The 21511-nt window shown below is 45.0% G+C and overlaps 1 protein-coding gene across 4 annotated transcripts in view; it reads left to right on the forward strand.

The window, feature by feature from the left end:
- The window catches only part of MVB12B (multivesicular body subunit 12B), a 390107-nt gene that overhangs the window by 299628 nt on the left and 68968 nt on the right, over positions 1–21511 (forward strand). For all 4 annotated transcript variants that reach the window (XM_085613813.1, XM_085613812.1, XM_085613811.1 and 1 more), the window contains exon 8: positions 12175–12230. In XM_085613813.1, the coding sequence (XP_085469939.1) occupies positions 12175–12230 (56 nt within the window). The remainder of the gene's footprint in view (positions 1–12174; positions 12231–21511) is intronic.

Here is a 21511-nt window from a genome sequence, read left to right on the forward strand (position 1 = left end):
GTAAATTCCACTTTGTGAGAGACTTTTGTGAGCGTCAATCAGATGTGTGAAGTCAGAATCTCTCCACCCGCCCTTCTTCTTTGAAGTAAGGATGAGATTTCGCTATCGCGGCAGGGTAATTTAATCATCAGAATACCTTTGTGACTCGACCCCTGCGTCACTGGGTGCCTTTCTTGCTCCTGGTCTGTCCAGGGTGTCTGGTGCGGCCCGCCACCTCCTCGTGGCTTTTCATCGATTGCACTTGTCGAAGTTTGTTGATCATGCATGTGGCGCCAAGACTCGAGGAATTATGTGACCTGGGTGGCCCAGGAGGAGTGTTTCCAAAGGAGGGCTCCTGAAGCCCCTTGGAACTGGGGCCAGAAGACGCGCGTAAAGGAGCGCACTGTGGGAGGAAATGCAACTTAGGATGCGAGCCATGACCAGAAAGGGGGTGGGGGTTGGGGTCTCTGTAGATGGGAACCTGGAGAGACAATCTGGCTGTCTATGCAAGAGACCGGAGGCTCCGGAACCGACCGTCCCTTCTCCACGGGCCAAAAATCCATCTCTACAAACGGCACCCCATGCCGGATCCCCGTCTAAAGGTCTCACTTCACTCCTCCTCAGCCCACCCCGTCACACCCGCAGCTCTGCATCCTCACACATGCACCCTCCCCTCTCTATTGTGCCCTCCCCTCTCTATTGTGCCCTTCTGGGCTTTCTGTACATGTTGCGTCAGCGGGTCATTATAAACATTTGTTTTTGATTTAGTTTATCATAGTGCCTTATTAGACGTCGTGTGCCATTTCTAAGCCCTGCGCATATCAGGTGTTAGTAGCACCCAAATTAACAGTATTTAATTTACCGTCCTTCGGAGGATGAAAAGATACGTGGCCCTGCCAGGATTGAAACTCGTGACCTACATGTCATAAGGGTGCCCGGAACGAGGGTTTCTCTCATTGACCATCTTCCCGCCAAGATACCCTTCCTACTCGGATCACGCACGCACCTTGCCCCCCCCCCCCCCCCGAAGTATTGCAGTTATCAGAAAATCGCTAGCGTGGCTGCACCTTTAAGCTGATACATACTTGTTTTTTTAATTCCTTTTTTGCTGCAGCGTTACTTGTATTATTTACCAAGGAGAAAAAAAAAGCTAAAAGTGAACACTTTGCAGCAGACTTGGGAAGGAATAAGCGAAAGTAATTACTACTTTTGCCTTCAAAGCGTTTTCAAACTCCGCTCCACGCAGTTCTTTATTACTCTGGGAGGTGAGCTCATTAGTAGTAAATAATTGTGTCTGTGCCCAGGTACTCTCACAGCTCTGGAGGTGACGCCGGGGTTCTCGGAAGGTATAACAAATGAAGATTGTGTTTGGCTGTGTACCCCGCTCCCTCCGCCCCGTTGTTGTGCGGTTAAAGGGACTGTCGTGGAAATAAAACTATCAAAAAAGGAGGCGGTGCCACGAAACTCGTGCTAACATCTAGTTTACCATTTGTTTAAGCTTAATATATTGTACCCGTTTTGTAATCCCTCTCGACATCCTGTGTCTAATTGTTCCAAGAACAGCCGATTAGGCACATTGTTTTTATGATTTTTTTTAAAAATCCTTTTAACATATTTTACAAATAGATTTCTGACAGTCCTGACACCCTGATTCCCATGTACGCCGCCGCGCCTCAGTTTGGGGTTACAGCGTTAATAACACTCCTGCGCTCATCACGCCATTTTCAGCATGATCGGTATGAAAAAGGCCGTGCACTTAATTACAGGCCTGCCTAATTACAGCTCTGTTGAAGCTCGTTTGTTTAGGAGAATGCTAATTACACGACGGAGCCCTTGGCATAGCATTGTTTTTATCTGCCGCTTTGTATGGCGCCTCAGCGCTCGATTACCGCAGCGGTATTGTGCAGATCGGTGAGGCGATAGCATCGCGGGCATCATGGTGGTCTGGCTTGGACACCATGGTGGTGATTCTTGGACACCATGGTGGTGATTCTTGGACACCGTGGTGGTGTTTCTTGGACACCGTGGTGGTGTTTCTTGGACACCGTGGTGGTGTTTCTTGGGCACCGTGGTTGTGCCTCTTTGACATCAAGGTGGAGTTTCATGGGCATCATGGTTGTGCCTCTTTGACATCAAGGCGGTGTTTCTTGGACACCATGATGGTGTTTCTTGGACAACATGATGGTGTTTCTTGGACACCATGGTGGTGTTTCTTAGGCCAGCTTGGTGGGGTTTCTTGGGCAAAAAGTCAAAAATTAGAACCCCTTTGGGCAACTTAGCAATTGAACTATCATACATACAAACCAAGGATAAACCAATATCACCAAAATACAAATATAATAATGTATAGATATATACACAGTACCAACGAAATTTCTCTAGAAAATTTAATGTGTATTCATTAAAATCACAATGTATAAAAAAATCATTAGAATACAAACATGTTCAGCATTTAAAAAGAGCATAAAAATCATTCAATATATACATACAATTTAAACCATCAAAGAAAACATCATTAACAAACAAAAACAAAGCAGGAGAATACCTTAGACAATTCATCATGTCATTCAAAGGACACCAGTCTATAGCAAATCATCTGTTGAGCCGGAATGCTTTTATTTTTAATACTCTAGTTTTAACAAATGTTCCAAAGATCTAGTGTCTCAAATTGTAATTGTAATGCATCGACGCGTTTCGGTGGATTCTAGGATTTCACAACCAACTTCATCAGCAAAAAACGATATCTCCCATTCGCGATTTTTTATCTTAATTCCTACAGAGCAAAGGCTCATATGTTGATAAAATGGAGTCTGAATATTCACAGGCTAAAGGTAAAATTTGCTGTATATGTTAACCTTCGTTGAACTCCAGGACAACCTGTATTTGTTTCGCCGGCCAATTGTGTTAAAAGATACTAAATGAAGGATATGAAACCTGCGTATTGTATATTAGATGTGTTCTGCATAAGGAATGCTGGATGAGGGAAGCACTTCTCTACTCCGCTTTGGTGTGTATCAATACACTTCCTGAAGGTCAAGTGGGCCACTGTTGCCTCAGTGTTCTCCCATTTACATGGAGGGTTCTTTTCCCCGCCGGCAAACTGAGAACATTGAGGCAACAGTGGCCCACTTGACCTTCAGGAAGTGTATGGATACACACCAAAGTGTTCCTCTCATCCTTGGTTTGTATGTCTGATAGTTGAATTGCTAAGTTGCCCAAAGGGGGTTCTACTTTTTGATTTTTGGTTTTACTGGTGCCCTACCCCTTTGGTATGAAAAGGGCCCCTCTTCTTTGTTGAGAGCTGTTTCTTTGGCACCACCGTGCTGTTTGTTGGACTCCATGGTGGTGTCTCCTGGGCACCGTGGTGTTATCTCTTGGGTATCATGGTGGTATTTCTTGGACACCATGGTGGGCTGGAAACCAAAGCAGAAGAGGACCTGTGAAAAGTGATGCCATTTTTCCTCCAACAGAATAGATTTTACTTTCTGATCCCTCCCTGTGTAATTTTGATCAGTACCATGCCGATACCGAAGAACAAATCATTATTTAAAGTCGAAAAATAGGGGAAGCAAATGGTTCAGATGCAGGGACATGCAGATTTAGTGGCTTCTCGCTGCAAGAACTGTTGTCCATGGATTGTCCCTATTATGACGTGGACCTTCACAACTGCCCTTAAATATTTTGTATAATTTTTCTTCAATTCTGTGTTCCTTCCATCTGTTCCAGTGGGATTATGCCGTGTAGGATCCTTTACCGCATGAGAAAGCTTAGTGAGCTGAACTTTACCTGTGTCGTAAGTAAACACGGTGATGATGATGATGATGTTGTTTACATGGGTCCACATGTACTGTGAATACATCTGCAGAACTTTAAACTAACCTCAGATCCTCCATGGATGGCCTTCTGTGTAGATTTTACAAACAGAACTATTGATGGACAGAATGCAGAACAATGTCATACATTCCCCCCAGTACAGAGATCTGGGCCTAAATCCATCGTTTTTTGCTCACCATGCCATTCCAGTTTCGACCCAGCCACATGCAAATCAGTCTTGACCCTGCGCCCAATGGGAACATTCCAGCCCGAACTGCCAGGCCAGGTCCTCCCTGGACTGGAAACCAGCATCCTAGGACCAGTTTCGGGATTTCAGCCCTCATCAGCCAGGATAGCTTGACTCCAGTGGATTTGGGGAGCACGGGACCCACTGGATTCAAGCTATCCTGGCTGATGACTGGTAATACCCATAAACTGGTCCCAGGATGCTTGTTTCTGGTCCAGGGAGGACCTGGCTTGGCAGTTCGGTCTGGACTGTTCCCTTGAGGCACAGCGTCAGGACTCATTTGCATATGGCTGGGTCTAAACTGAGGTGGCATGGTGAGCCAAAGGACGATGTATTTAACCCAGATCTCTTGACAGGGGGTGAATGTATGATTTATTCAGCATTCCGTCCATCATTTGTTTGCGTAGCACTTCTGTGTAGATTTTTCCTATTTGATGGAAGGGCTGTATCGATTAGAGCTTTTCTTTCAGAGACTTGTCCTTACGGTGAAGCATCAATCCTCTTAATAAGTGTTAACTCCGTTTTAGGTCTCGCCTGACTCAGTGCATGCGCTGGTCTGGCGAGACTTATTGAGAGGGCTCCAAAAAGTGCTACCAGGCCAGCCTAGAGCTACAGTGCATGTGCGCGGGCGCGCACGCCGCTCTTTACAGCAATTACTTTCACTTTCGCGGCCGCACGGCCGCTTTGCATAGCCAATAGGTCTCGCTTTTGGGATCTTATAAGTATTTAGTTATGCAACTGTTGCATAGCTAAACACTTATAAGGTCCCAAAGGCGAGACCTATTGGCTATGCCAATGCTTGTTTTACTTGCTATTTCGCTGCAGAAGCCATTCAAGGTAGCATCTGTCTGTGTATTCTGGTAGCAAGTGTTGCTGTTAAGGACTTGCTAGGTTCAAGCTTTACTTGTCTGGAAAAGCAATGAAAAGAACACTCTGATTGCACCACTGCAAGCTTCTCCTTGTCCAAGGATCTACCTCATGAGGGTGACTATTGTTCTGGTCTTGGTGACAAAACTCGCATAGAGCCAGGAAATTCCCACAAAGGTAAGTCCTTAACTTTCTTAGCAAACGTCTCTACCAGATTATTTGGTGAACTACAGAATATTTCGTTTTTTAAGCTCTACGTGGAATTTTGCATTGACATGGTGCTCCTCTGTGACTTACCTTCCATTAGTCAAAGCGTGGTTTTCGATTTTCCTTTGAACTCCTCTTCCTCTTATTCTTCTTGAAGTTTAATAACTTTCAAGGTCCTCAGAGCTGCCTGTGTCTGCCTTTCGTGAGCCAAGGGGTTTCAGACTGCCTCTGAGGATCTTCTTTGCATAGGATGTAAATGCACTTTACAATCACGTTTACGTAGCCCTATTCACCTTGAATTGCATCTTTTTTTTTTTTTTCATCTTTTTTTTACTGTCCTGGCATGCAACCACGTCCATTTCCTGTGGGGCGGGTGCTTATTCAGCCAGTAGTAGGACAGTGTTTGTGGATTTTCAAAGACATAGACCACGCAAGTAGCTCTGTCGGCTAGTCATCTAGATTATATCGAGTGCGCTCCGCAACCATTTCTGCCAGGCTTTTGACTTGGGGCAGGTGATCTCTGTGACCAATCTGCTAGTAACTTACAATCTGCCACTGTCATCCTCTGTTACTTTATGTCAATCATTCCATATGTATTCATTACGTCTTTCCTAATTGAAAAAGATGATCTTCTTCGTAGGTTCCTTGGCATATACATACCGTCCCAAATGAGTGTAATGAATATTACATCCGACCAGTGTCGCAAGTCTGTTCTCTGTGTGTTATTTAAAGGATGTGTGCGGGGAGTGCTGGGGAGCTGGAGATCTGCCTGTCGCACAGTGTCAGATGTGCACGCAGGTATTATCGGCCTCTTGTCTGGTTCAAGCAGGATGGTCAAATAAAGTAATGTCTGGTCCACAAGTAGTCTGGCATTCCATTTGGTATTTTTTGCGTAAATGACTAGACTCTAGACAAGATACTGAAGTCTGGTAGAGACCGTCGCCAACAATTCATGGTCTTCCAAAAACGCACGTCTGGAGGACTCATAAAGCCGCCCACATAAACCAAAACTTGAGAGCACTGTAGAATTACCAAAAGATGACAATCCAATAAAATAGAAAGCAGTTATTATATAAATGTGTGATATACTCAGGGGTGTGGAATTTTTATAAAATATCTACTTGTCCAAGGGGAGGATGCTTCAGGAATCTACTTGTCCTGTAAAGAAATCTACTTGTCCCTTTTAGTGCTGTATAGGGAGGTGGCTGCATTCTTATTATGCCAGAGCTCTGGTAAAAGCCGTTCTGAATATATGGAGACAAATGTTATGTCAGGGTTTGGATTCTAGCAAGGTGCTGTTTTAGTCAACTTTCATCAAATCTAGATACAGGGGCTTGGAAGTAGGTGGGGGGGGTATTAAGTTCCAGTTGGAATGCACAGTGATTCTGAGCACACCCCCTTATATCCACCAACTCCTCGTCAGTATCTTCACAAATGGGAAAAGGTTGGAAATTTACTCCTGATAAAGTCAGGAGTAAAAAAAATTCCAATGTGGGGGCAAGTGAGGGTTTAGGGCAAGTGGTTCTGTAATAGCTCAGTAGTGTTTGGTATAAGCATATATATGCAAGTATATTTTCTTTATGTGAGAATAGTCTCCAAAATTGGTAGGAGTGTGGTTCTGTGTGAACTCGTGAGAATTCCTGAAAGTCGTAAATCTGCCCCCATACAAGGGTGTAGTTTTCTTGCGGGTGCACTGGTGTGACTTTCTGTAAGAATCAGGCCCCGCTTTATTTTCTTGTCGCCCATGAAGGTTTTGCAGTGCATCTCTGTTAGTAATCTTTTTGTAAATATTTTCATGCATCAAGCCTATTTTAAAAATAACGTCCCGTAGATATGGTATTTAACGATGTACAGTAGTTTAAAAACTTTTCAAGTTACAAATGTATTAGTGTATAGTTCATTCTGAAAGGAAATAATCAGCAATGCTTAGTTTATGCTTCTGCACGTATTTGCATATAAACTGGGGGCATGGGGGGGGAGTGGGGGGAAGTATAATTATTGCCTCAGATTGTTAAAGTTTGCATACGTGTATACTGGAACCACTGTCATTAGTGCAAGCTGAACTCACAACACATTGCAGTTCTTTAGAGCGCATCCCCTGACATTAAACTGTTTGCATTAATGAACCATATATATATATATATATTCTTGCGCCATTTACGTTCCGCTATACGACACATAGTCTTTGTGACTCTAAGCTGGTCCGTAAACCATGGGGCAGTTCTTATCTTGGTCTTTACCAACGCCGGAGGGACAATAGTGTCCAGCACAGTTAAGACTGCGTCTTCCAGCGAGTGTAGCGTCTGGTACTCCCCAGCTTGATTGGGAGTTCAGGATATATATATATATATATATATATATCTCCTACTGGCGGTCGCCAGTAGGTAGTTATAGTTAGGACCCTGTTTCCATAGGAAATCCGCAACATTCTATTTTGAATAACTTTGGCGCCGGTTGACGAATCCTCGCGAAATTTTCAAAATAGGTGGGGCGCTACGCTCCGCTCCTACCGTGAAAGTCTCGGGGGGATTCGTCAAGCGGGGGCTGAGATAAAAGGGGGGTCCCAAAACGCGTTTTTCCCATGCATTTTTCCATAGGACCTTTAGACACAGCTACAGCCCGAACGGCTGAACAGAATTACTTGAAATTTGGCAGAGAGGTAGTCCTCAGGTCAAGGAAGTGCCTTTTGTAGGTTTGGTGTAAATCTGTTCAGTAGATTCTGAGAAAATAGCCTGTAAATCAATATATATATCTGAGCCAGCTTACGGTGCGCTTACCGTACGCGTACGGTGGCGTGCGCGAGCGCGATTTTGATTGGCTGTTAGATCTTAGTAAACATTCGAATCGGTCGAAACCAGGAAGCGGCGGCCGCCATTTTCTCTCTCGCTCTCTGAGTTGGGCAGCAAAAACGATGCCAAAAAATGTCTAAAGAGGCAGTTTCTTGAGATCCTAACCACCCAGCATATAGGGGTCCCCAAACAACCCCCAAGCCCAAATAAAAAAATATTTTTTTTTTTCGGAAAATCGCCGATTACGCTTACCGTACGCGTACGGTAAAAAATTAAAAAAAAAAAATAATTATCCACACTCTCCCCACCCCGTGTGCAAATGGTGCCCGGAGGGCACCATTTGTGCATGGCTTATTACAGAAAAAAAAAAAAAAATTCACAAAGATGCGCATAATATGTTCCCCATGTGCGCACGGTGCGCGAAGCGCATCGTGCGTACATGGCCCATCCCGCATAACGTGGGCACGCGGTGCGCGCAGCGCACCGCGTGACCACCCTGCGTGCACGGCACTAACTGCGTAAAGTGGGCACGCGGTGCGCGAAGCGCACCGTGTGCTCACTGTGCGCGGACGGTGCGCGAAGCGCACCGTGCGCGCACGGAACAAACTGCGTTAACTTGGCGCACACGCCACGAATGGCGAAAAGTAACTTAGCATTTAAAAAACCGTACAAATTCACTGAAAAAACCATAGGTTTCACACACGTTATAGTTAGGAATTAGCATTTAAAAAACCTTGCAAATTCACTGAAAAAACCATAGGTTTCACACATGTTATAGTTAGCTGTACATTTCACTCGTAAAAAACCAATGAAATTCCCCCGTTATAGTTAGTGCAGGCAACTATAACTCACGCGACCGCAATCTTCTGCTGATGACATATGTGTCTTTATGAAAAAAAAATATTTGTAATGTATGTATAGCTAAAATTTAATGGAAGAAGACATGGGCAAATAAGTGTCTAAATACAGTATTAGCATCAGCAGAGGATTGCGGTCGCGTGAGTTATAGTTGCCTGCACTAACTATAACGGGGGAATTTCATTGGTTTTTTACGAGTGAAATGTACAGCTAACTATAACATGTGTGAAACCTATGGTTTTTTCAGTGAATTTGCAAGGTTTTTTAAATGCTAATTCCTAACTATAACGTGTGTGAAACCTATGGTTTTTTCAGTGAATATATATATATATATATATATATCTCCACATTCCTTTTACCCATTTAGAGGAGCCATCACGCAGGTAGGTAAATCTTCGTTTATTTTGCAAGGAAACAGCGCAGTGGAAGGAGAACAAAGTCCAAATTCATTCATGTGCCTGACGCGTTTCATGCTGCATTAGCATTTCTTCAGAGGCTTCAGATTCAAACACTGTGTGAGGCACCGGCATCTTTTGTAATCCTTTACACCTGCCTCAGTGGGCGTTGGCTCTTTCCAGACCCACTGGGGTTTTAACATTTTTCATATTTTTACTGTGAGAAGGCAGCTCACTGCAGCAAAATTAACGGCACTACCGATACCAGCAAGCTCTGGGAGAGCCAACGCCCACTGAGGCAGGTGTAAAGGATTACAAAAGATGTCGGTGCCTCACACAGTGTTTGAATCTGAAGCCTCTGAAGAAATGCTAATGCAGCATGAAAAGCGTCAGGCACATGAATGAATTTGGACTTTGTTCTCCTTCCACTGCGCTGTTTCCTTGCAAAATAAACGAAGATTTACCTACCTGCGTGATGGCTCCTCTAAATGGGTAAAAGTGAGAATGTGGATATATATATATATATATATATATATATATACACACTTGTACAGATGGATACAAGCCATGCCGCGGAGGCAGACAGTCCTCTTTCCCAGGTCTATACTGTGGTACTGTCAGCTGGCAGGCAGTTGGCCCGCCTACTTGTCCTGTGGATAAAATAAACATGAAAACGTGTTGTCCGTGACCCCAAATATGGCCTTGGCATTGGGTGATGGAAGTTCCACACTCTTGTAAATGGGTCTCCAGATTTTTTTTTAACACGTTGGGTTTCTGTTCTATTTTGACTCATATTTATTGATGGTGGATTTATTAAATGTTTATAGAATGTTTTGAATAAGACCAGTGGTTGGAAGAGGGAGGTGCTGCCACATACCGTGGGTGATCGCTGCAAGTCAAGGTAGAAGTTGCGCTCATGGAGCGGGTTCACTGTTGAGGCCGGCTGACCAAGTGTCCTGCATTGACACTGGTCGGCATGGCACGTCAGCACATATTCTGATGCTTCGGCCCCCCAGGTTTTTCAACGGTGATGAGAGATATCTAGATGAAGATCCTTGAGTCCCAAAATATATTCTGACTTGTAAATTGCCCAAACCCTAGTCCCAAAGTAAAGATGCGTGTTTTTAACGTGTGCTGTGCACATGCAGGTCTACAGAACAGATTTCTTGACGTTGGCTTATTTACGGGACTGGCCAATGGGCAGGTGCCGTGCCGCTGCATCATCAGACGCATCCTGACAAAGGATTGTGTTTGCTGATGCGTGTGGGTCTGCCCTTGTGTCTTCTATGCCGGGTTTGACCTCATGCAAACTAGGCACTTGGGGAATGGGCAAAGCAGACCAGGGTCACACTTGACCTCTTCTTGCCTGGCATACTAAGTTCCGGCAGTGCTCAAAGTCAGCACATCGGTGATGAGAGCTAATTGATGACTGCATAACATGGGCGTTTCCAATATTTGCGTGATCCGGTGACGGTGCAAAAAACCCACATGTATGCATTCTTAAGCCCAGGCTGAAAAGATGTCCTTGAAGCGTTGGGGTGCCAGCGTGTGCTGTGACCAGGTCTTTTTTGCCAATTTGGCCCTGGGACTCTGAGGTCTGCCTTGTACATCACGTTATGACCTTGCGTGCCTTCGAATAGGTCTAATTTGGCTTTGTGACGTTGATGCGTTCTGGTAGACACACATCTTTCTGTTGCAGACTACTCGTCCAGCTAGTAGGTGGTTGTGTCTGCAGGGTCATAATAGACGTAGGTGTTGTAGTCCACTTCCTGCTCCAAGTCAAACAATGTGTTAGCTGTGACCACGGCCTCGGCATAAGGTTCTTCTGTGGCTGTGTATTGAATTTGTTGAGGTAAAAGCAACAATAGCTCATTCTGGTGGGTGTCCACCTACTTGAGCTAATGAAGCTTCATTTGTTGGTGAACCCATGCCGCCTTCTAAAGGAATTTCCTTCTGTTCACCATGAGTACTACGTTCCGTCCATTTCCCAAGACAATCTGAAGACTAAAGCCAAGAAGAATGGCCTTAAAATACCATTAATTTCTTTTTAAGACCGTTTTTAGCCCTCACTACGAAGTGACCATTATTGGATGTGGTGACCACATTGGGTGTTTATCGCTTGTGCAGATTTTAGTGCTTGCCGACTCAAAATCACCATGTTCTGTTAAATACCGGGCATTTCCCCCGATAAATATTGTCCGATTTGACCAGCTGATATTGATCACAAAACTCATAATTCCCTTGTATGTAATAACATGAGTTACCACTCAAATCGGAATAGATCAGCCATTGCAACGAGGGCCCTAGTGAACGAGAGCCACTCTCCCTGGATGCAGAAAGTTTGAGTACTGTTTTGGGCCAGGAAGGGACCTTCGTAAATGAGTTCTGGCACTTACACCTTATTTGAACCTTGGTAAAACCTTGTTCAGATTCTTGGTAAGAGTTGCACGTGCTCTGCGATGAAGTCGTGATGTTGGTGTGTGTCCTTGGAGGTGAGTGACATCAGTCTCTGGTGTTCTGCTCAAGCTGCTACTCCTAATGTGTAGCAAGTGTGACTCCTGTGTTAAGGAGAAGGCTCTGAACGCATGGACGCCCTTTGATGAGGGCCCTCTTGTAATAATTTACGCTCTCTCTAGTCCTCCAGTAGAAAGGAGGTGACACTCTCTGTACAATAGACTCTTCGATGGAAAGACCCCGGTAGACTTCAGTCCATTTCCGGGTATGCTTACATATGCAATGCCCTCACTCACTCACTCACTCACTCCCTCACTCCCTCACTCCCTTTATAGGTTTTACTAAGAATTCCCAAACATTCTGGATGTTCCTTCAAGAGGGATTCTGGTCTTGACCCAGCTTTGCCTGTTTGTCCTTTTGAGTCGTTGGACATCGGCGATGGACGGTCACCAGAACGCGAGTGTGTATGCATTGGAAATGAAACTGTTTTTTCGAGAGCACTTACTGAACAGAATGGAGGTAGGGCGAGCACTTTGCTAATCATCTCTTGTCTTTCCTCTTCCAGCAATGGATGGCGTGCCTTTCATGGTTTCAGAGAAGTTTGCATGTGCGTCAGAAGCTGTAAGTGCATAAGAATTATTTTACATTACTTGCATTTTTCAGATTTGTTTTTTTTACAAGGTTCAAGGAATTAACAAACTGTTCAATGATTCAGTGTGCTCCAATAACTGTACTTTATTGTGGAACAATTTCTTGCATTCTGGTGTTTGCATGGTGTTATCTATCACAGACCCACCTTTGCTATTCTCGTTTAAGCCCCTGTCTATTAGTAAAATGGCCTCTGCTGTCTGCCGGTCATCTGAGTGCATGAACACATTGATAACTTTGATTTTTCCCCCCAGTTTCAGTTAATTAAGTTTTTAAAAACATACGCAGTGCAGTACAGCAACATTATGAAAAAAAATACTTAAACAGCCACATTTTCCTATCACTGTCCATCAGTGAAATAGACTAGGATTGGAGATGTTAAGGAAAGGGTGAGGTGAACAAATATCACAAAGAACATAAAGAGAGATATACTTGATAGGTGCCTGCTTACAGCTTATGAGACAAAGCTGGACAGCCATACCTAGTTTGGTGAAATCAAATTCCTTTGAAGTCCAGTGATTAATGAATTCACCATACTTGGTCTCCGCCGGCAGACGTCTTCAGGTGCGTTGCATAGCCCGCTATAAGGCGTGCATTCGATCACATCCACTACATCAAAAGCTAGGTGTATGTGACGCTAATATAAGTGATAAAGTACCCCCTGCAGTACCTTATCAAGGATATTGCAAATCACAGAGGAGTTCCGAAGGCCAAGTTCCTTTATAAGGTTATGGAACTCGGAGGTGACTTGCAATATCCTTATTATGTTCACAAGGGGGTAATTTATTCCATTGAATACATTGTTACACCATCACCTTTCCCACAATGCCCTTAGAATCTTGGTGCGTAGCTCTTTCATATGAAAGAGCGAGCATTTTTGCACACATTAACAATAAAACTAAAACCTCTTGTGCAAAATTAAACGCATCTAAAAACTGTTAGGGATTTGTTGTAAACCGATATTAGAAACAGTTTAATGCAAGTCTGTTAAAAAACAACAAAAATGCGGCAGTATTTCGGAACATGTAGAAACATGCAGAAAGATTCAAGCTTTTCTCTGTGTAAGGAGTGCAAACAGTAAACATATCCTCTCTGCTTGTCATTGCAAGCTACGAAAATAGAGCAGAAGAAAGAAAAGCAACGTTGACCCGACCTGCCTTCCACCTCGCCAGCAGCCATCGTGACGTCAGAACTCGACTGTGATAACTTATGATAGTTGATTAATAGTCGAGTTCTGATGTGGGTCACAAGTCGCCGATTATAAAGAAATTTGAGAAAAGCGAATATGCATGGATTACAGAATCCCATGTATTTTGGATATAATAGTTAATAAGATGAGTTTCGGTGATGGGGAGAGAAAACGTTGCTTCCCATGGTGTTGTAGTGGTTGTCGATGTACTGTGTGATATTGGTGTAGGCCGATAAAAAATATTTTTGACCTCTAATTAATCTCCTACAACCTGAGCGTTCTAGGCTGGGACCAACTGGCAAAACCTCAAATTAAAGATGCGACCAAACTCAAAGTGCTCAATATTGTTTAAAGTCAACAGACTGACACAAAATCCCACCTGTTGGTGCACTAAGACTCAAGACAATTAACAGGAAGCAAAATACGGTGTATTACTTTGTCCTTGTTGACGTATTTGAATTCACTAACTGAGCAAAACACCGAGACAAGGGTTCCAAAAAAGATGAACAAGGTTCCAATGAGAGAAATTCTACTGTATGTGTAATGCGGAGGGAACCATGGTAAATACACATAGAAACTGAATAGCAAGCGACTAACTGGACACAGAAGGAAGGGCAGGTCACCTAAGGTCACCTAAGAAGCATTGCTCTCCACAACCGACTGAAGCTGACAGTAGAGTGATGTAAAATAATCATGCACACCTGGACATGTATTCCAGATGTTAGAAAACAGCTGTCCCTTCTGGGAAGCCATATCCCTTGCACCTACCAACAGCCAATCTCTTCTCACCCATCTTTTCATCCCACCAACCATATGCAGGAACTCACATTGCCCCCACCAATGCTCACAACTGATTCATATTAATATCATTTCCAGCACAGAGACTGGAGCACGTGCATGGCCTGAGTTCCTTGGGAGCAGCAGTCTAGCCAACAATAACCAGATTAACCACCGGCCTTGCGTTCCAGAGTAGTGTGCTACTTGCCACAGAGCTCTACACCTCGTCAAGGGGTAGTATGCAGTATATATATATTCTTTAAAAGGGTTTTTCTGTGTTTTAGGACTCTCAAAAGTTCCCAGACATGGTAAAATCTTTGTAAGCTGCAGTTACCCAGGCATAATTCGTCCCTCTGCACTTACTCCTGTGCGGCACCCACACTGTGCACAAAGCAGAGGAGTACGTTTTGTTGTGAGGTGCATTAGAACATGTACCACTTTTCTCATTTTCCCACCTGGAAAACCATTGCGGGTGATTAAACTAAGGGGGTATTTCATAACACCTTGTAAGGTGTACAATTCCACAAGGTTCCAGGATTGTGGGGGTTCTGCAGGATGTTAGGGAACGTACACCAGGTTTGTGGGGGTTCTGACAAGTCTTGTATGGCCTCCAGGCTGCCCCTCCCCTTCGAGCACCCTTGGTTCCACTCAGGGCTGAAACATTTCCCCTCCGAACTCGACCACGTTTGCAGACGTTTCCCGGCCCTACTTGTTAATTGTCGTCAGAAGTTGCTACGAATTTGGAATCTGATTTAGGGGTTTTCAAATTCCTACTGCAAATTCGGGGGTTTGAGCACCTAATGTCTTAAACTCTTCTAGATCTCACTTTCACCCTAGACGTTCTTTTGGCGCTCGCTTAGGGTAGGCAGCGCAACACCACAAAGGTACCTTTGTAATTGCAGCAAGTAAAGGATACACTTGATTTATGAAGGAGTGTTCTAAAGTGCTTCATGCCTCCCTTCGGGTTGAAGTCTTGTGTTCCGTAAGCAGAAGCGAATCCGAGGGCATAGACCCTTTTTTGGCCCGCTTACTTCCTTCCACTAGGCCCCATCCCAGTTTAGGGGAAAGTGAAAATGAGTGCCAACAAACGGGGTAATAAAAAGGTATTAATATTCTCATCACGGTGGAAGTGCTCCTTGAGAGGTCCATTTTTAGAAGGTTTGAAGTGCTGGCTCGCTCCTCCTTAAGCAATGTGTCAGGCCCAGAACAGGAGTACCCTCTTGTTGAATGTACATTCCTCTTAAAATGTTTTTGGCAAATGTTGCAATACTGGATAACGGAGTCCCCTCTCATCGTACCCGAGACATCACTACAGACAGGGTGAGCACCGAAACGAGGAAAATCCGCGCGTTTTCAATCCGCCTGGCGCCTGCATTTCATCCGGCCTCTGCAGGGCCCACATTTGCCAAAAACTTGTAAAGTGCAGTTGAGTGACATCGAGCCAGTCTGCTTGTAGTGGCCCTTGGGCTCCCAGGTGTGCGCGTGATTTGCGATCACCTTTTCTGATCCGCCCTCTGGGCGCGCCCTGCGTCCTATGGAGGCTGGACTGGCCTCACAGTACTGTTTGACAACGGCAGGGGGTGCTCACTTCCTGTTGGTACAACAGGGTTTCAGCCGAGGGCTATTGTCCCCGAACCAAGGCCGTGTGACCTTGCACATTTTTGTGTTTTGTTTTTTCAAACTTTGCAAAAATCTTCGGAAGACATTGCAGATTCCTGAATGTTGCCAACAATTCACAATTTGCCAAGAATTCTCATTTTGCCGCTTGTTCACCCCAAAACTCTAAACTTGCAAAGAAAAACAATAGAAATATTTGCTATTCTGCTTTGAAAAGCTGTGCAAAAGGTAAACTTGCACGATATATATTCAGCGTACATTTTCAGCCTGTCGGGGTCGGGTGAAAATGACCCCTTAGTGTGGAAAGGAATATCGCACAGGTAAAGTGTGAATTTTAGTAAAACATTGCCGGCAAAATGAAAAAAAATCTTCTTTAATAGATTTAGCTACTACAGATTTAAACATCAGATATATGTGTGCATTGTACATGGAATTACTTTTGTTTCTCTTTAAACTACTGCAATGTAGTTGGCCGGTACAGACACACCCACTTACTACAACTAAACAACATTTGCTCTATAAATCCAGCGTCAAGGTCGATCATCAAACCACAAATCCACACTTGGACAGTACTCGGAGCTTGAGAAAGTCTTTGTCTGTAGTATTCGATGCTACGAACGTAACATACAACTGGTTTATTAGAAATTTCTGCAAATAAATGTTTCTCTCTTGTGTGCTCCCAACTTTTGATGTGTGTTTAGCAGGTGCTCCTGCCCCACTGTCGGGTATTTGCGTGGTGGTCAACACAGCTACGTAAAGACAGTCGCTTCCTTCTACCTTGGTTTTCTTCGCTGAAGCCAAACTATCTCGGGATGTACATCTTTTTTTTTTTGCTGTTGTTGAAGTTTTTATACAGCGCAAACTCGACCCGAAGGTATTGGAGCGCTTTACACGAGCACTAGTCACATTGCACAGGGGCATGTCCATTTTTGTTGGCAACGGGAGATTAAGGGCCAGATGTAGATCTTGATGGAATTCCCGCCGTGGCGAGGTCGCAAATACTCTTTCGAGCTGACAGTGGTCCGCCTGCTGTATTTCGATGTTACGCAAATAGACAGGGTCCCGCCATCGCCGCAGTCTTTTCTGCTGGGCTTGCAGACTCCATCTGCATCATGATGACGCCGAGCTGTTAGATGTTCCCGTTCTGATGCCAGTTTCCTGGCGGCGGAGTGAGAAAATAGTGAAGTGGAGACAGGTAAGTACTACTTATTTTCATCTCACTTCACATATACATTGTGTATATGTCAATATGTATATGTAGGTAATGCGGACTGGCCCTATTTAGGATCGCCTGACCCAGGGCTTGCGCTTGTCTGGCGAGACTTTAAGTAAGGGCTTCAAAAAATACTACCGCCAGCCTACAGCTTGCGTGCATGTGTGCGGGCGCGCGCTTATCAGCAGAGGCGCCGTATGGCATTCCTCATGCTCATTAAGCGCATCGCTCGCCGCACGCTTGATCACGATAATTTTCACAGCCACGCACGCACCACTCCCTTTATACTCTCCCTTGTTTTTTACTTTCAGCACGCAAGCGCAGGCACTCGACACCCGGGCTTGCACACGCCCCCCTCACTTTTAATTTTGTCGACTTGTTTTGACTCGCTCACACAACGACAGCAGTCTTGATTCTTGTCTTACGTGAGGGACCATTAACATTAACATGTGGGGCAACAAACGACTGACGGAGGTAACATAGCATGTTTTGTCCTACTCGTTGAAGCTGTCTGCCGTCTGGCATTCTCCTAGTTTCATTTGTCTTCTGCTTGCGGGTGGTGGCGTTGTACCAGGGGATTATCTATGAGTGTGCTCCTAGTCATGTCATGTGAAGTCATGTCCTTCACACTGAGTTTTGAGAAAGGATTGCAGCATCGAGGGAAGTGGGTATTCTTTCTGGCTCCTCCCCGGGATTTCCTGTTCAGTGACTCGGGCGGCGCTCTAGTCTTTTTCCGGCCCCAGCTATTTAAACACCTTGCTGGGCCGGACGCGCTGCGGATAGTGGATCACCCGAGTACGAGGCGCCACGCTGCTGCGATGCGCTGTTTATTTACCGATTGCTACCCTGACAGCATTTTAACCATTTTAAATAGAATTCTGAGTTTATTTGAAAGCATTGCATGTTGGCAATTTGAATATTTCTTAAAAAAATTACGGAAAGGAAATATACCACTTTGCTGCTCTTTCTTGGTTTTACTTTTTGGGGGTCCTAATTTCTAACCTGTTACTTGAGGAGATTTGAGGGTTTTTTGCTCCTTCCCCGTTCCACCACGGCTTGCCGATTGATGTGGAGGGAAGTGGGTATTCTATCTGGCTCCTCCCTGGGATTTCCTGTTCAGGGACTCGGGCGGCGCTCTAGTCTTTTTCTGATCCCAGCTATTAAAAAAACCACGCTGAGCCGGACGAGCGCAGCGGACGCGCCTCTGGCGCGTCAAAGGCAAGCCCATCTGCGCCCATCCACGCCAAGTCTGCGCTTTGCGCTAGAAACCCTGGCCAACATTCTCCCCACTTTGGTAAATGTTGTGTCTATTCTAGGGAGAAGCTCCTGGAGTGTCGTTTCCAAGAGCAGGACCATTGTAGTCCTATGGATCTAGAGAATTTGGAGGGCGGTCTGAGCTTTAAATGTGTTCACTGTGAGGCGTCTTTTCCACTGGGTACCGCTCCCAATCCCGCTGAGGATAATCGTGAGCCTAAACCCCTGCCTTTGACACACTCTTTCTTGAGATATCTTCTCAATGCCAGATCCCTTATTAAATACTCTAGTGAATTTAACGAATTTGTGTCCCTTCAAAAACCCGATTGGGTTTTCATCACTAAAACCTGGGCCAGAGATTGCTCTGGTCCTGACCTAGTGGAGGCCATCCCTTGTGGATATTTGTTTGAGAGACTTGATAGAGAAGGGAAGATGGGCGGGGGTTTAGGGGTAATGTATAAAGACATCTACTCCTGCTCCACCGAAGTCCTCACCTCTCCCTCAGACTCCTTTCAGGCCTTATATTTCTCTTTGAAGGTTCTTCCTACTGAAAGTTTTATAGGTGTGGTTACATACCGACCTCCTGGACCTAGGGCCGCATTTGCTCAGAGTTTCAGCAGCCGAATTGAGCCTTTTCTAGCTAGCTCAAAGGTCACGTTTCTGGGTGATTTTAAATTCCATCTGGAGAAAATTCTTTGTCCCGAAACGCAGGCCTTGTTGGAAGTCATGGACTCCTCAGCTGGTGAAGAGTTCTACACGCATAGCGGGACATACCCTGGATGGGATTTTCTCTAATGACCCTAGGATAAGGGTTCTGGATTCTATTCCCCTCTCTTGGTCTGACCATTTTTCTATTCCTTTTACCCTCGAGATTGTAGGTTCCCACCAGGACCCCAATTTTAAGAATTGGGTGGAGCTGAAAAGAAATCTTAGGGGGATTAGCAAACTCGGCAATTACAGATGCCCCACTTATGCGGATGTTAATGCCGTCTATGACGACTTTACCAACTGGCTAATGTTAGCCTTGGACTCCCTTGCCCCTCTTAAGAAGCACTATGTGGCAAGAAAGCGCCCTTTAGCGCCATGGTTTTCTGAGGGGCTGAGAAAGCTAGACAGGTTTGCCGACAGCAGGAAAGGAAATGGCGCCTGGACCCGACTATAGCTGAAAGGGATCTGCACAAACTTAGGAAGCCATTAATAAGGAAAAGGTCTCCTACTATACCAAGATGGTGCAATCTTTTAGATCCCCCAGGGAACTTTTCACTATGATCAATTCCCTCTTAGCCCCCACAACTACTGTTATAACCGAGGTCTTTCAGGAACTTTGTGATAAAATGGCAGACTATTTCCATGCCAAAATTAAGGACATTTACTCCTCCCTGGAGAAGTCAAACTCTGTGGGAGCCAAAGCCAATCTTCTATCTGATTGTCGGGTAGTACCACTTAAGGATTGTTGTTTACGCTCCTTTCCTCCTATCTCTCTAGCGGAGACTGAGCTGTTGTTGAGTGGGATTGGATCTGGCTCCCCCCTTGAATCTTGTCCTCTTAAGATTTTAAAATTAAGGAAGTGATGCCATTGTACCTTCCCTGACTACCGTCATTAATACTGTTATTTCCTCTGGCCAGCTTCCCGCTATATGGAAAACGGCGGTGGTAAAACCTCTGCTTAAAAAGGCCTCTCTTGACACGACAGAATTAAAAAACTTTTGGCCCATTTCCCTATTGCCCGTTCCAGCTAAGATCTTGGAAAAACATCTCAACCACCATCTTAGTTCCTACCTGAATGAACATCAATTACTAGATGGCTCACAGCATGGGTTCAGAAGTGAACACAGTACGGAGACGGCCTTAACCGTTGTCTTTAATAACATCCGACAACAGGTCGATGCTGGTCATTCTACCTATCTGATCCTCCTGGATCTGACGGCAGCTTATGACATCATCTCTCTGGGTAGACTGTTGGGAAGGCTTCGGGAATTTGGGATAGAGGGTTTTGCATTTAACTTGCTCTCCTCGTTTTTTTTGAACCGATCACAAAGAGTTCAGATGGGCCAATATTTCTCTGCCCCGATACAATTGCCTTGTGGCTTTCCTCAGGGATCCTCATTGAGTCCCACTCTTTTCAATATCTATGTAGCACCGCTCGCTAACGTGGTAAGGTCTTTTGGCCTAGAAGTGCTTTCCTACGCGGATGACACTCAGATTTTGATCTCCATCACTGAGAGTGTCTCTGCCTCAGCACTCAATTTTAAAAACTGCATGCGGGCGGTGGCTGCGTGGATGGTTGAGAACTATTTAAGACTCAATGGGGATAAAACGGAGGTCCTAATTTTCAGTGGCAAGATTGACATTTGGTCAGAGGCCTGGTGGCCTGATTCGCTTGGACCCTGCCCCAGCCCCTGTGCAACTGCCAAGAATTTAGGCATTATTATGGACTCCACGCTCTCCCTGGGCTCTCAAATAAATAGGACTGTCTCTACCTGTTTTGGGATGATATGGACTCTCTGGAAGATTTTCCATTTTTTGTCCCTTCCCTCGCGCAAACAGACGGTGCTGGCCCTTGTGGTGTCCAGGTTGGACTACTGCAATGCGCTTTACTTGGGGATTAATAAAGGACTCCTTCATCGACTCCAATTAGTGCAGAACGCCGCCGCCAGGCTGGTGATGGATCTCCCTAAATTCCATTCAGTATCAGCCACTATTGGTAGCTCGCATTGGCTCCCGTAGGGTGGGAGAATTGTGTTTAAAGCCTTATGCCTAGTTCACAAGGCTGTTCACAAAAAGGGGTCAGAAGGCATCAATAAAATGTTCCTAAGATACTGTCCTGGCAAGGGCCTTGGATCCGCAAGTAAGAACCAGGTTATAGTTCCTAGGGCTAGAAAAGCCAAATGGGGGGGAGGGCTTTCTCTCTGATAGGGGCCAACCTCTGGAATTCCCTCCCTTCCCCTGTCTCCTCTTCAGAGTCTCTTCTGCTTTTTCGGAAGTCCTTGAAAACCTGGCTTTTTTTCTACCTGTCCTAATGCTGTGTTCAACCTGAATCTTTAAGTGCTGACGCTGTCGGATATCTCCTACTATGATCCTGTTCCGCAGCGCCTTGACGCCCCTGGGCTAAGTTCGCGCTTTATAACATTTATTTTCTTTCATTCATTCATCGTTCAACCTCTAGATTAAAAGACTGACGCGTTAGATGCTCGAACAACTAAC

This window comes from Triturus cristatus, chromosome 1_2, assembly GCF_964204655.1.
Source record: "Triturus cristatus chromosome 1_2, aTriCri1.1, whole genome shotgun sequence".
NCBI lineage: Eukaryota > Metazoa > Chordata > Amphibia > Caudata > Salamandridae > Triturus > Triturus cristatus.